Genomic DNA, 17,177 nt, shown 5'->3' on the forward strand with positions numbered 1-17,177 from the left:
CCACCTAAGGGGTTCAACCAGCACCAGCTGAACCAACACCTCGTTGGTAATTTAAAAATATTTTAATCATTAAAAATTATTTCTAAATGTAGGTTTAATGAGTAATTTAGTAAGTTTAAATAACCATAGGATGGTGAAAGTCAAATTTAATCATTGGTCGTTGAAAAAAATTAAAATTACCAAAATGACCCCACTTCCCTTCCTTATCACTTATTCCTCTGCTTTTTCTCCTCCTAATGATCCTCATCAACAGCAATGGCGCAAAGAAAAGAGAATATAGTGATGTTCCCATTCATGGCACAGGGCCATATAATCCCCTTCCTAGCATTAGCCCGTCGCTTGGAAGAAACAAACAAATACACCATAACCCTTGTTAACACCCCTTTAAACCTTAAGAAGCTCAAATCATCTCTCCCTCAAAATTCCTCTATTCACCTTCTTGAAATTCCTTTCAATAGCGTAGAGCATGACCTCCCTCCATGTACTGAAAACACAGACTCTATTCCGTATCATCTCTTTCCAAAATTCCTTCAAGCATCAGCATCGCTCGAACCCCACTTCAAGAAACTAATCTCTGAACTTGTCAATGAACAAAATGGCCAAAAACCACTTTGTATCATCACTGATACGTTCTTAGGCTGGTGTAAAGAGACAGCACAAGAGTATGGTATTTTTCATGCTATATTCATAGGAGGTGGTGGCTTTGGCTTTGCTTGTTTGTACTCGATGTTGCTAAACCTACCTCACCGCAGCACGGATTCTGATGAATTTCTGTTGCCGGATTTTCCAGAAGCTTCAACACTTCATGTAACACAGATATCTCCTTACTTACGTGCTACCGATGGAAGTGATTCTTTTTCAGTGTTTTATAAGAAGTTGCTTCTTCTATGGAAGGATGCAGATGGAATTTTGGTTAACACGGTTGAGGAACTTGACAAGATTGGACTGATGTATTTCAAGAGAAAATTTGGCCGGCCGGTTTGGCCAATAGGGCCTGTTCTTTTGTCCATGGAAAGCAGAGCTGCGGCCAGAAAAGAGTACGGAATCTCCACAGAGTTGTGTAAAAAATGGCTTGATACAAAGCCGTACACTTCAGTTCTGTACGTATCATTCGGTTCACAAAACACAATAGCTGCATCACAAATGATGCAATTGGCAATGGCTTTAGAGGCTAGTGGCAAGAATTTCATTTGGGTTGTCAGGCCGCCGATTGGCTTTGACATAAATTCTGAGTTTAAAGCCAACAAATGGCTGCCTCGAGGATTTGAAGAAAGAATCAAATGTTCAGGACAAGGGCTAGTGGTACCCAAATGGGCACCTCAGGTGGAGATTTTATCTCATAGGTCTGTATCCGCATTTTTGAGCCACTGCGGATGGAACTCTGTGCTTGAAGCTTTGAGTCATGGGGTGCCGATGATTGGGTGGCCATTGGCAGCAGAGCAGTTTTATAATTCTAAGCTGTTAGAAGAAGAGATGGGGGTTTGTGTGGAGATAGCAAGAGGGATGAGTTGTGAGGTTTTGAAAGAGGACTTAAGTGCAAAAATTGAGTTAGTGATGAATGAGACTGAGAAAGGAACAGACTTGAGAAACAAAGCTAATGAGGTCAAGGTGATTATTAAGAATGCTGTGAGAAATGAAACAAATTTTAAGGGGTCTTCTGTCAAAGCCATGGATCAATTCTTGAATGCTGCATTGATAACGAGACAGATGGAAAAGGGAGCATCAAAGGATGAGGTTTGATTTTGCGTGGAAGGAAGTCTCCATTGCCATATCTGTCAATGAAAAATAACGTTATCTTTTAACGAGACAGTTTTTGGAAAATTCTTGAAGTAATGTTATCTTTGTATTAACTTTCGATCAATAATATGAAATTTAATTTTATATAAATTAATCCCATACCAAAGAGCCACCTCTGTTTTTTGTGACTACATCTATCAAGAGTTTGAGTTCAAAGCTTGTTATTTCCGAGTGGGATCAAGAATTTATAGAGCGTAATTCCTTAGTTTTTTTTTTTTTTTGAGATAGAGCATAATTCCTTAGTATTTAATGTTTTCAATAAATGAAAGTAAGATAGGGCCGGAAAAACATCACCCACGATCCACATCAAGCCCAACCCAGACCATATCATTTGGGCTGGTTTGATAAGGAAAACTCAATCTATTATAAATTTCGGCAGGGATTGGGTTGATGATTTTCACAAAATAATTTCTAAAATGATATATCGATAAATTACTGTTAAAAAAATAATAATAAAAGGTAGAAATCTGCATCTCTTGATTTGTCAATGGCACCATCATCGTCAATGACCAAACTTCTGATCGTGGGTATAACGATATTTATAAGTTTTGGCTAAATCAGATTGCCACCATTAAATTTTTTAGTTATTTATATCTTAGATTTTTCTAAGATCATAATATGTCAAAATAAATTATGGAATCTAAAAGGAAAAAAAAATTTAACTAACTATACTTTTTTTTAATGGAAATGCATTTTGATTAAAGTATATTAAAATGTTAATAGTAAGAATAAACATAACTTTTCATATGAAATTTTAGTTCAATCGCATGCCGTAAATTTCAAAATTTGGGACGCCATAAATTTCAAAGTTTGAGAAACAAAAAAGTTATGAGATTTTTCTAAATATGTGCATTGAGATCTCCTTCTTACCATTCCTTAATTACATATTTTTTATTGTTGAATTATATTGTGTTTTGTGTTCACTTAAAATAGGATTCAACTTTATACCATTCAACCAATCATGTTAAAATGTTGGATGAAATTGAATTAAAATTATTCATAGCATTAGATGGAGATTGAGATTTTATAAACAAATGTTGGATGGTGATTGGAGAAAAGAGATATTGCAAATGGCGACGCTGATCGGAGAAAACAAAAATACCCTAAAGTATATAAACGCTTGGTTTCGCAATGATATATATTGTCTGATTTATTGAAATTTGTTTTAAAGTATACTCTAATTTACTGGATTGCTTGAAAAAATAAAGTGTAATGTTAATCGCATCTCGTAGATTTGTATGCAAAGTAAATTTTAATATAATATTTTAAATTAATTAAAATAACAGTATTTTTCCATTACAATAATAAATCGTCTTTAATTATTTATGAAGACAAAATTTGGGCTATTTTCATATTGAAAGCACATATACTCTTTGTCTGCAGGGACGACCCTCCAAGACTGAGACCATCTAAAACTTGACTCAACAACTCTGCATCGTATATATATTCCCAAAAGATGAAAGCTTTGGTTTCCCAACTAAGTCACCCACCTCTGCTTTTCCCCTACGTATTAGCCTGCGTATTGGTGTTGGATCAATGTTGTATATGCCTTCGCTACAAAATTAGACAATTTTAAAATTTTTGGTGATTATGATCCTATTTAGAATTGAATTGTTGTAACTTTTAAATTACAAGTGTTGTGAAAAAAAGATATAATTATGAATTAAGAGTAAATAATATATAGTAAATATAATTTTTAAATAATAATTTTACTAAAATTATTAAAGATTTATTAGACTTTTCATCACACAAATATAAAATCAAATCAAATTAGCTTTTAAGATATAGCAGTTAATGTTTACCAAACACTTTAATACTGTAACTTTTAAGGTATACATGTCCAACCTTAATTCCAAATATAGTCTATGAGTGTGTTTGGGAGTGATGCGAGACAACTCAGTTGCTAATGTGTTTGGTTACATCTTACAGCTAGACTTTGACAGCTCAACAGTTTAAAAATTAAGGTTTTTACTCTATAGCTATAATTTTTACTCTACAACAACTGTAACTTAAAAACTACAGTACCTTACTTCCAAACACACCTTATATCTATCACAAACTTGTTCAGATTACTAACTAATTATGCGTTATTTAACATAGTAGAATTCAATAATTCACTTATTATTAATTTTTTGTTTTAGATTTAGGTCTCTTGACCATCTTTCACCGATACAAACTGTTTTATTACATACCAAAACTGTTAAAATCAAGGACGGAAGCAGCATTGGTGCTACTAGGATTAGTTGTCCCCACTTAATTAAAAAAAGTATTTATTAATCTATTTTATGCTTAAGTCTCACCCTGTAATCTTTTATCTTGATTTCATTGTTCAAGCCATTTATCCTTTAAAATTATTTGAACAACTCAGTAACTTGAAATTAAAAGCCTAATAGCCTTAATTCCAGTATGTTGCCAAAAAAAAAATAATTTAATTAGCATTGATAATAAAATTATTACGCAATCAACTCATAAAAATTATATATATATATATATATATTATGAGTGAAAGATATAATCTTATAGTTAGAGTTGGCAAAACGGGTCATCGGGTCGTGTTCGTGTCGTGTCAGCTTCGTGTCGTGTCAAATTTAAGTCAACCCAAACCCGACCCATTTAATAATCGTGTCAAATTATTGAGACCCAAACCCGACACCGAAAAATAATCGGGTTACCCAATAATCTGCTTAATATCTATATATTAAACAAAAGTTACATCAAATATTTACACTTTGTCATACATATGTATGTACATACATACATACATCCATACATACATACAAAATTTATCAATATTATAAAATATACATATTTACTAAAATATTACACACACTATTGATGTTTTAATTATATATATGTAAATAATATTATATATCAATATTATAAAATATACATGTCTACCAATATTTTATACATTTACATTATTAAAGCTCTAAATGTATTTAAAATTTTATAAATAAAATATTGTGTCTATATTCATCTTTTTAAAGAATAAAAAAATCCTAATATTTGATTTTTGATTACAAGAATTTGTAAATTATTTTAAAATAGAAAATATAATCGGGTCATTGATCGGGTAAATGGGTCAAGAATTTTAACCCGAACCCGACACGGAAAAAAATCGTGTTGACCCCGACCCGACCCATTTAATAATTGTGTTAAATTCGACGATCCATACCCATTTATTGGTGTCGTGTTCGTGTCGGGTAATCGGGTCGTATCAAATTTTGTCAGCTCTACTTATAGTTATTATTATTTTTAAAAAATTACCCCCATAGAACAAATTTCTAACTTCATCCTTTCTTAAAGTAACTCACGTTATTTCAAATTTTCAACAAAAGCCAAAGACTAATAGGTATAAATAATTATTTTAAATTTTTTATTAAAACTTAGCAGTTTGAGAAAATTTTATTAAATATGAAATAAGAAATGAAATACCAAATTCAGAGAATTTAATTACATTATTTTTTTCCCAGTTGGAAATATGTTGGAAAGAAATGCCTTCAAAATTTGCCATTAAAATAAGAAATATGTTTATTAATATAAATTAAAAAATAATGTAATTAAATTGGTTAATAAATATTTGATTTGGTTGGTCATTTAACCATAAAGTGACAACATACAAGCGACAGAGTTGACGACTTTCTGTGCAGTGTGGAGCCCATTCTAGACACAAAAAGTTATGGAACAAACGGTGCCACCAAACAAATTTTTACTTCTATGAAAAGGAATCAAAAAATGATAATGATTTGATGTCAAAAGTCGATATGATCCAAGCAATGCTGCAAAACGGTGCCCACCAAACAAATTTTTCATTGTTATTACGTTAAAAGACAGAAAAAAAAAACAATTTGGAAACAGTACCAAGCAGCCTACTAAAATTCTCGAATTATTTAGGATTGGGGTTTTCTTTGATGTTTAATGAATTATTATTGGCAAATTGTAGTGAGTCAACAATTGAAATTATATTGATCAAATTGTATCAGAACATGAATTCATATAAGTAAATAGTAAGTAAAAGTTACTAGATAGTCTACAGCAAATCATTCGAGCAGTAATAAAATAAACAATAGAAAAGAAAATGAAAAATAGAAAACTTAGAAAAAAAAAACGAGGCCCGTTAAACAATAGTTTCCTTAAAACAGATTCATCACCTACTACAGTGCTGTTAGGTTCATTAGTATTTATTTTTTAGGATACAATAGGAATAAATTATTTGTCAAGCTCATACAAATAATTTCGGTGAACAGCAACAATGTAGAATCTCGATCAAAACATAACGTTAGAGGGAAAAAAATTTCTTTTCTTTTCAACTGTTCTGTGTGTTTGTTGTATATAAAACATAAGAGAAATATTGTTTTTTTATATACATGAGGGTATGACTGTTGAATAATAAAATTGAATATTTGAATTCTATATTTAATTTAATTTGCTTCTGTAATAGCCCGTTGAATTCAAAATATTTAATTTTGTAACAGCTCAAAATTTATTCACAAATCAAAACTGTTTTTGATTTTTAATTGTGAAAACTGTTACAAAATTTAAAAGGAAATAAAAAAAATGTGGTCATGCAGGCTTGAGTGATTTTTTTGTCGACATTCGCATATGCAAGACGCGTGGGTGCACACGAGTTCAACCAAATTGAGTTTGGATTGCACTTCCCCTCCCCCCACAAGCAGCGTAGAGAGAGCCTCTATCTTTAAAATTCTTATTCATGTATGGATAGGTATCTATATATAAACATAAATCCCTTAGCTTATTTTTCCTATGTGAGATAAGTTTTATTTTTTTTCAAATTTCTAACTTCAAGAGTGCACTTTGAGATTCAATTTTCTCATTCACCCAAGCATGATTTTGAATATATATAAATATATCATTCTAAAGTGTTCACAGAATAGAATCCAAACCTCTCAATATTTAATTAACAATAATGATAAAGTCAAAATTAGTTTTGTACAACCAATGGGTCATTTGTTTTTTTTTTTTTTTGACTTAATGACTTAATTGACTTAATTTAATCAGTTAAGTCATTAAATCTATTTATTTTTTTCAACTTAATGAAAATTTTCAGTCATTAGGTCATTAAACTATTAAACTAATTTTTTAAAACTTTTTGTTTAATCTAAAAAGTCTGAATGATATAATTAAAAGATATTCTCCAAAGTATCCCTATCTAATTAATTAATTTTCATTTTTACCTAAATAAAATTTAATAATGAGCAGTATTACCCATCTCTATATAACTTGTGATAATATATAGTTGTAAAGTATTATTTTTTTTTATCTTTTTATTTTGTTTCAAATTAGCATTATTTATCTTCATAATTTGTTATGAATATTATTCATATAAAAATATCATAAACTATAATAAATTTGATAAACATATATAATATTAAAGAGTTGTATTCAATTGAAAATGATTTATGTTATAATCATATATTATCTTATTTATATTCTTTGAGATATTTATTTATTTGTTTAACTTTTATAATTTGTAAGGGTATAAATGTAAAAATATTCGTTGTCAGATTTTTTAAGTAAAAAAAAACTTAATATTTATTTTTAGTGATTCAAATAAAAAATAAACATATCATTTAAATTCATACATTCAGCTCTATTAAGAATTAAAACTAATTCAGATCTATTCAGATTTAAAAAAAAAAAAACAAACACCACTTAAATATATAAAAATTAATGTAATATGAAGAAATTAATTGAAAAGTGATAACAATTATCTTTTTCAAATATGTTGAGTCATGGTGATTTTATACAAACAATCTCCTCATGAGATTAAAATGAGCAATGTGTCAAGGGTATAGCAAAATTATCAAAATGCTCGGTTTGTTAAATTTAATTTTCAATTTTTAAATTTAGAAAGTCAAAAGTCAAACTAAATCATTCGGTCTTTAAAAAAAGCAAAAATACCAAAATGACCCCGCTCCCCTTCTTAACCAGTAACCACCCGATCCTCCACAATTTCTCCTTATCCTCTCATCAATAGCAATGGCACAAAGAAAAGAAAACATAGTGATGTTCCCATTCATGGCACAAGGCCATATAATCCCTTTCCTAGAGTTAGCCCTTCAGCTGGAAAAAACAAACAAATACACCATAACTCTTGTTAACACCCCTTTAAACCTTAAGAAACTCAAATCATCTCTCCCTCAAAATTCCTCTATTCACCTTCTTGAAATTCCTTTCAATAGCGTAGCGCATGACCTCCCTCCTTGTACTGAAAACACAGACTCTATTCCATATCACCTCTTTCCAAAATTCCTTCAAGCAACAGTATCGCTCGAACCCCACTTCAAGAAACTAATCTCTGAACTTGTCAATGAACAAAATGGCCAAAAACCACTTTGTATCATCACTGATATGTTCCTTGGTTGGTGTAAAGAGACAGCACATGAGTATGGTATTTTTCATGCTATATTCATAGGAGGTGGTGGCTTCGGCTTTGCTTGTTTCTACTCTTTGTGGGTAAACTTGCCTCATCGGAAAACGGATGCCGATGAATTTCTGTTGCCGGATTTTCCAGAAGCTTCAACACTTCATGTAACACAGATATCTCCTTACTTACGAGCTACCGATGGAAGTGATTCTTTTTCAGTGTTTTATAAGAAGTTGCTTCTTCTATGGAAGGATGCAGATGGAATTTTGGTTAACACGGTTGAGGAACTTGACAAGATTGGACTGATGTATTTCAAGAGAAAATTTGGCCGGCCGGTTTGGCCAATAGGGCCTGTTCTTTTGTCCACAGAAAATAGAGGTGGGGTCGGAAAAGAGTACGGAATCTCTGCAGAGTTGTGTAGAAAATGGCTTGATACAAAGCCGTACAGTTCGGTTCTGTATGTATCATTTGGTTCTCAAAATACAATAGCTGCATCACAAATGGTGCAATTGGCAATGGCTTTAGAGGCTAGTGGCAAGAATTTCATTTGGGTCGTTAGGCCTCCGACTGGTTTTGACATAAATTATGAGTTTAAAGCCAACGAGTGGCTGCCTCGAGGTTTTGAAGAAAGAATCAAAGGTTTAGGACAAGGACTGGTGGTACACAAATGGGCGCCTCAGGTGGAGATTTTATCTCATACGTCAATATCTGCATTTTTGAGCCACTGCGGATGGAACTCTGTGCATGAAGCTTTGAGTCATGGGGTGCCGATAATTGGGTGGCCATTGACAGGAGACCAGTTTTATAATTCTAAGCTGTTGGAAGAAGAGATTGGGGTTTGTGTGGAGGTTGCGAGAGGGATGAATTGTGAGGTGTTGAAAGAGGACTTGAGTGCAAAAATTGAGTTGGTGATGAATGAGACTGAGAAAGGAGTGGACATGAGAAACAAAGCTAACGATGTGAAGGTGATTATTAAGAATGCTGTGAGAAACGAAAAAAATTTTAAGGGGTCTTCTGTGAAAGCCATGGATCAATTCTTGAATGCTGCATTGATAATGAGAGAGATGGAAAAGGGAGCGTCAAAGAATGAGGTCTGATTTGCGTGGAAGAAAGTCTCTGTTGCCATTTCTGTCAATGAAAATTAATGTAATCTTTTAACGAGACAGTTCTGGGAAATATCTTGCAGTAACGTTATCTTTGTATTAACTTTCAATCAATCGCGTAAAATTTAATTTAATAAAAATTAATCCCATAACTGAAAGAGCCACCTCTGTTTTTGTGGCTACATCCCGTTCCGAGTGGGATCCAGAATTTAAAGAGCATAATTCATTGTTCATTGTTACTAATGTTCTCACTAAATAAAAATAGGATTGGGCCAGAAAACCAAAGCCCACAATCTAAATCAAGCCCAACCTAAACCAAATCATCTGGGCTGGTTTGGTAAGAGAAACTCAATCCAATTTAACTTGAGGTAGCGATGGCGTTGATGATTTTTGTTAATAATTCACTTTTTATTAATTTTTTTGTTTTAGACATTAGGTCTCTTTGAGCTTTGACTATCTTTAACTGACAAAAACTGTTTTACTACACACCAAAAACTGTTAAAATCAGGGACGGAAGCAGCATGATGCTACTAAGATCAGCTGTTTCAACTTAATTAAGAAAAAAAAAGTATTCAGCTTTCTATTTTACGCTTAACTCTTACCCTATATTCTTTATTAATGAGCCCTCTTGTTTTCATTATTCAACCCACTTATCTTTTAAAATTATTTGAATAACTCAATAACTTGAAGTGAAAAGCCTAACATCCGTAATCCCAGTATGTGGCGAAAGAAATTTTGGATAGTATTGATAATAAAACTATTGGAAAACGTTATCAACTCATAAAAATACGCCATCGGCAATTATAAATGATGCTAATAGAATACATTTATTATGAACGAAAGATATAACTTTGGTAGTTAGTATTATTTTTTATTTTTTAAAATTGCCCTGATAGGGTAAATTTCTAGCTTCAACCCTTGTTAAAGTAACTCATGTTATTTCAATGAATACCAAAGACAAATATTATAACTAACTATGAAATATAAAAGGAAATACCAAATCCGGAGAGTTTAAATGAGCATCAGCCCCCAACAAAATTTAAGAAACCTCAAATACGAAACCGTAAATGTACACACCTAAATCGTACACCTGAACTGTTAGATGTTACTATAGCCTTTAAATCAATGGTCCTCAATTTTTTTTAATTCTATTCAACTGGCTCTGAATTCTGATGGCAACAAAAAACTTAAGCTTTCATAAGCAACTACGAACAATGCTGATTTTTAATTTTTGAACAATGATAGCGTGTCTGAATTATATATGATATCACCCACTCTCCTTCTTCTCCAATGACACAAAGGAAAGAGAACGTGATAATGTTCCCATTCTTGGCATAGGCCATATAATCCCATTCCCAGCATTAGCCCTTCACTTAGAAAGCACAAATAAATACACCATAACTTTTGTTAGCACCCACTTAAAATGAAGAAACTCAAATATTTTCTCTCCCTCAATGCTCTTCCGTTCACTTTCTTTGAAATTCCCTTCAATAGCATAGATCACGATCTCCCTCCTTGTACTGAAGACACGGCTTCTCTTCCATTTCATGTCGTTGGAAAACTCCTTGAAGCTACTTTATCCTTTAAACCCCATTTCAGGAAACTCATCGTTGATCTTATTGATGAACAAATGGCCACAAACCGCTTTGTATCATCACATATATGTTCTTTGGTTGGTGTTGAGACAAAAGGTTTGAATGGTTGAAATATATATTGTATTATTGCTTGTTCTAGCTTTATACAAGTGATTAGATATTGTACAAGGAAAGATGAGAAACTAAAGCCTAAGATAGGGGGAATTACAATGGAGAATGTCAATAACAGTTCCTAAACTTTAGTATTGACATTTAATTTCTCTTGATTGATGGATGAGATTGATTCTTGCCTATTATGCCCCCGTAAGATGGCGTTTCCATTGGAAACACCAATCTTGGATCGAAGGTGAGTGAAACGAGGCTTGGCAAGTGGTTTAGTAAGCACATCTGCAAGCTGATTATGAGCAGAGACATGAGCTATTTGAAGTGAACCATTAGAGACTTTTTCCCGTACGAAATGAAAATCCAGAGCAAGATGTTTCATTCTTGAGTGAAAAACTGGATTGACGCATAAGTATGTAGCACCAATGTTATCACAAAAAAGGCGAGGTGGCTTGGGGAGAGAGACGTGTAACTCTTGAAGAAGATTGGTTAGCCAAGTAATTTCAGCAGCAGCTGATGCAACTGAGCGATATTCAGCCTCTGTTGAGGAGCGAGCTACTGTCTGTTGCTTCTTAGAACACCAAGACACTGGGTTGCCACCAAGAAAAATAACAAAGGCTGATATAGAGGTACAATCATCACGATTTCCAGCCCAATCAGCATCCGAGAAGGCTGTCAAAGACAATGGCTGTGAGCGACGTATAAAGAGACCATAAGTGAGAGTGTGCTTCAAGTATCGAAGTAAACGTTTTGCGGCTGTCCAATGCGTTTGACTGGGAGAATGCATATATTGCGCCAATTTGTTTATTGCATAGGCCATATCTGGTCGTGTAAGCGAGAAGTATTGCATGCCGCCAATAAGACTATGGTATTGAGAAGCATCAACTTTTGGCGAGCCATCATTGAGCATGAGGCGTGTAGCACAACTAAGAGGAGTCACAAAATCTTTGATACCCTCCATTTTGAATTTGGCTAAAAGATCACGAATATATTTCTATTGCGAGAGGAATATCCCGTGAGTTGTAGGAATCACCTCCACACCAAGGAAATAATGAAGATGACCAAGATCCTTAATGGAAAATCGCTTGGAGAGAAAGTCAATAACTTGATGAATGAAGCTTGAAGAATTTCCTGTAATCAACAAGTCATCCACATAAACTAAAAAATAGATTAGTATAGACTTGTTAGTGTATATAAATAATGAAGAGTCAGAGCAAGAATTCACAAAGCCCAGAGATAAAATAAAATTCTTAAGCTTAGTGAACCAAGCTCTAGGCGCTTGCTTCAAGCCATAAAGAGACTTGTGCAAGCGACAAACATGATGTGGCTGAGAGTGAACTTTGAAGCCAGGGGGCTGTGACATATAAACATTTTCAGCAATATGCCCATGAAGGAATGCGTTGTTGACATCTAATTGATTCACATTCTATTCTTGGGATCTGGCAATAGAGAGAACAACTCGAATTGTGGTTGGTTTTACAACAGGACTGAACGTCTCTTTGTAATCCAGACCGGGTCGTTGATGGAAACCTTTGGCAACAAGACGTGCTTTATACCGAGCAATGCTACCATCAGGATTTCTTTTTATTCGAAAGACCCATTTGCATCCGATAACATTTTGATGAGCTGCAGGAGGCACCAATTCCCATGTGCCATTTTTTTCTAAGGCATCAAGCTCTTCGCACATAGTATCTCTCCACTCTTTGTGTTTGAGGGCTTCAGTGGTGGTAGTGAGTTCAAGTGATGGAGGGATTGAACGCTTAGTAGCAGTAAGGGAAAAAAAAATTTTGGGTTTAAAAATGTTATTTTTTGATCGGGTTTGTATAGTTGTAGGAGGAGCTGGCACTGGAACATGAACAAGTTCATTAATAGGGTGTATCTCACTAGAAGAGGAGCCTGAAAACGTTGGTTGATTGGTATCCGATATGGGAAGATCAACCACATGTTGAAGATCAAAATCTTGCATGGAGTCATAATCGGCATGAGAATTGGTCATTAAAGGGATAACGGACCGAGAATAAGAGGATTTTGATGTGGGCTGACTTGGCCCATGAGAAAGTGCATGGTTTGAGGAGTTACCATTATTGGTGGAGAAATAACTGGATGTTGATGAAGGCAACGATTTGGTGGGAGATCCTTGTGTTCTTTTGTCAATAGGTGTATCGCATTTGGAAGAAGAATAAGTAGATTTATGGGATGTGGATTTGGGTTCAGGATTTGTGGAGATTTTTTAAGGAGGTGGTGGAATTAAATTGGAAGGAGATGCAACGGGTGAAAGAGTAGTTAATGGAGAGAGATTTTTTGGTGACAAAGGAGGTATGTTTGAAGAAGACTGATCTGAAAAAGGAAGGTCTTGTTGGAGAGATTTAAGGGAGGGAGATGTGGCTGACCATTTTTGTAAAGTGTAAGAATTAATTATGTCACATTCATTTGACATAGAGAAGGAATGAAACACACTTTCAACAAATTGGACGTGACGAGAAAAATAAAATTTGTGATCTTGTGGATCAAAACAGATGTAAGAATTATGGACATTAGAGTAACCAAGGAATAGACATGATTTGGAACGTTATTCAAGCTTATGTTTTGTATAAGGACGCAACCATGGATAACATAAGCACCCAAAAGTTCGGAGTTTAGAATAATTAGGCTTATGATGGAAAAGAGACTCAAATGGAGATTTATCCTTAAGAATAGGTGTAGGAAGTCTATTAATGAGATATATTGCAGTTTTAAAGGCAAATGGCCAAAGTGACAAAGGTAAGGATGCCTTGTGAAGAAGAGTTAAACCCGTTTCTACGACATGTCTATGACGACGTTCGGCGGAAGCAATATGTTGAGGAGTGTATGGTGGAGATATAAGATGCTGGATTCCATATTTTTCAAATAAGGATTTTAGGCCATAATATTCTTTTCCTCCATCAGAATAAATAGTGCGAATGGTGGAATTGAAATAATTTTCTACCATTGTTTTGAATTTGGGGAATATTGTAAAGGCTTCAGATTTGTAGGATAATGGAAATAACCATGAGTATTTTGTAAAATGATCAACAAAGATGATGTAGTAAGAATAACCATCTATTGAACGAATTGGAGAAGGTCCCTATACATCAGTATAGATGAGATCTAATGGACAACGACTTTGTAAAGTTGAAGTATCAAATGGTAACTTATGACTTTTATTGCATTGACAGGAATCACAAAATAGTGATGGAGATGAATTAGGAACCACAGGAAGATCATTTTGGGAGACCACATGACGAAGTGTTTTGGTGGATGGGTGACCAAGTCGATTATGCCAATTCTCAAGAGAGACTTTGACTCCCATGCAAGCTTGCTTCATTGTTGTAGATACTCCCATATTGGACCATTCATAAACATTATTCTTGCTCCGCCCTCGAGCGAGATGTGCTCCCGTGGAGAGATCCTTCACATAAAAGAAAGATGGAAAAAATTCAATTGAAGTATTATTATTTTTACAAAATTGAGAGACAGAGACTAAATTTTGTTTCATAGAAGGAACACATAGCACATTAGAAAGAGTGAATGAGTTTGAGGGAGTGGAGAGAGTGGAGTGGCCAACATGAGTAATATGCAAACCTGTACCATCACGTATAACAATGTCATCAGGACCTTCATAAGGTTGACTGATTGATAAATTATTGAGATTAGATGTGACATGGTGAGATGCTCCTGTATCTAAAAGCCAATTAGGTGAGGAATTATTGATGGTGGTGGGATTGGCGGTAGGGGCTGAAGAGTGGGAGAACAACTTTTTAGCAGAATTACATTGTCGAGCAGTATGACCCCGTTTCTCACAAAATTGACAAACCACATTGAAATTTTTACCTGAGTGATGGTTGCTTGAATTGTAATTATTAAAGTTGTCCCTGATTGGTGCCCGAATTAGGAGGATGTTGGCCTTGATTTCCATGATTATTATGGAAAATTTTTTTGTTGGCTTGGTTTCCATTTTTTGTGGGAAAACGAGCAGCATTAGCTGTCATATTGCCAAGATTTCCACTGGAGCGAAGGTCTTCACGTTTGAGGAAAGCCTCATATTCAACAAGTTTGTCATGTAGTTCATCAAAACTAATCACAGTATCTCGTGCCCGTACTGCCGCTGCAAGTTCTTTGAATTCAGTTCCCACACCATTAAGAGTATGGGTAATAAGATATTGATTTGGAATTGGGGCTCCAATTAAAGCTAATTCATCAGCAATGTCACCAATTGTGGCAAGATAGTCAGCGACAGGTTGGGAGCCTCTGTTAATGAGAGTAAGTTTCTCAGCCAATCCCATAGTTCTGGAGGATAAAGGATTGGCATAAAGTTTGGCAAGGCGATTCCAGGCTTCAGCAAATGTTTTGCATGAACGAATTACGGGTACAACTTTGTGGCTAAGTGAGCCGATGATGCCGAGAAGAAGAAGCTTGTCTTGTGGCATCCAAAGGGTGAAATCTGGGTTTGGAACTATCTTTTCATCAACTGTTGTCTCTGGAGATGGGCAAGGTTTGGTGCCATCAATGTAGCCGAGCAAATCATATCCATAGAGAAGTGCATCAAATTGCGTCTTCCACGAATAGTAGTTTGTTGGTGTTAATTTTAGAGGGAGTTGGGTGGCTGCATTTATAGCAATGAGATTGTTGGGATGCATGTTTGTAAAAGTTTGGTTAAGGCTAGAGGTAGCTGAGTTTTCATTGGCCATGGTGAAGGCTGATGCTGGAAGGAAAAGAAAATTAAAAAAAAGGAAACAGGCCAAGGCCAAGGATCAATGACTCGTGTGAGCTTAAAAAAGCTCCGATACCATGTTGAGACAAAAGGTTTGAATACTTGAAAGATATATTGTATTATTGCATGTTCTAGCTTTATACAAGTGATTAGATATTGTACAAGGAAATATGAGAAACTAAAGCCTAAGATTAGGGGGAATTACAATGGAGAATGTCAATAACAGTTCCTAAACTTTAGTATTGACATTTAATTTCTCTTGATTGATGGGTGAGATTGATTCTTGCCTATTAGTTGGTGCAAAGAGATAGCACAAGAGTACGGTATTTTTCATGCTATATTTATAGCAGGTGGTGGCTTTGGCTTCGCATGTTATGAGTAAACTTGCCTATTGGAACACAGATTCCGATGAATTTTTGTTGCTGGATTTTCCCGAAGCTTCAACAATTCATGTGAACCAGCTGGCGTATTATTTGAGAGTTGCTGATGGAGGTGATTCTATTTTAACGGTTCTATAGAAAGTGCTTCCTGAATGGACTAATGCTGATGGATTTTTGGTTAACACAATAGAGGAACTTGACAAGATTGGACTAATTTATTTCAAGAGAAAATTTTGCCGACCAAATGGGCAAAATGGGCACCTCAGGTGGAAATTTTATCTCATAAGTCAATATCTGCATTTTTGAGTCATTGCGGATGGAACTCGATCTGCGCTCGAAGCTTTGTGTCACTAGGTGCCGAAAATTGGGTGGCCATTGGCAGCAGAGCAGTCTTATAATTCTAAGTTGCTTGGAGAAGAGGTTGGGGTTTGTGTGGAGGTTGCAAGAGGATGAATTGTGCGGTTTGAAAGAGCACATAGTGGTAAAAATGGAACTGGTAATGAATAAGACTGAGAAAGGAGAAGCAGTGAGAATGAATGCTTTAAAAGTTAAGGAGATTACTGACAATGCTTTTAGAAATGATGAAAATTTTAAGGGGTCTTCTGTGAAAGCCATGGATGGATTCTTGAGTGCAGCATTGATAATGAGGGAGATGAAATAGAAATGATCAAATAGTGACGTTTGCTGGATGTATGTTGAGTGCTTTTTGCTTTCTTTTGGCATTTTTATATCTTTTAATGAGACATAGTTTTGGGGAAAAATCACGAGTAATCGTTGTTGTTGTTTTTTTAATTTTTGTTTTGTTTTTGGCTGCGTGTTGTGTGTCTTTTAGTAAATCATGAAAATATTCTCACACATTATAAAAAAAAAGTGAACAAAAATGAAGCAATGCTTCTGACGCATGCTGATTTTATGGTTGCTTTTAGACACTTTTTAAGATTTGCTTTGCTATTTTGGTACAAAATAGAAATTTATCAACACTTTAATCTAACAACAGAGGTCCATATATATTAATGGAGTCACCTCTGTTTTTTCCCGTATTAGCCTGTGTATTTGTGGACAATGCTATACACACACACACAC

General features: G+C 34.4%; 2 protein-coding genes across 2 annotated transcripts; both read left to right on the top strand.

Annotated features, from left to right (window-relative positions):
- Positions 1 to 244: 244 nt before the first annotated feature.
- On the top strand, positions 245 to 1,886 carry LOC18052074 (UDP-glycosyltransferase 92A1). Its single transcript, XM_006445931.2, has one exon. It carries the CDS (start codon positions 256 to 258, stop codon positions 1,738 to 1,740), a length of 1,485 nt encoding a protein of 494 aa, XP_006445994.1. The 5' UTR covers positions 245 to 255; the 3' UTR covers positions 1,741 to 1,886.
- Positions 1,887 to 7,788: 5,902 nt separating this feature from the next.
- Positions 7,789 to 9,445, top strand: LOC18052075 (UDP-glycosyltransferase 92A1). Its single transcript, XM_006445932.2, has one exon. The coding sequence runs from the start codon at positions 7,798 to 7,800 to the stop codon at positions 9,280 to 9,282; it is 1,485 nt and encodes a 494-aa protein (XP_006445995.1). The 5' UTR covers positions 7,789 to 7,797; the 3' UTR covers positions 9,283 to 9,445.
- Positions 9,446 to 17,177: the final 7,732 nt, after the last annotated feature.

The sequence above is a fragment of the Citrus clementina genome, unplaced genomic scaffold, assembly GCF_000493195.1.
Source record: "Citrus clementina cultivar Clemenules unplaced genomic scaffold, Citrus_clementina_v1.0 scaffold_2, whole genome shotgun sequence".
Lineage (NCBI taxonomy): Eukaryota > Viridiplantae > Streptophyta > Magnoliopsida > Sapindales > Rutaceae > Citrus > Citrus x clementina.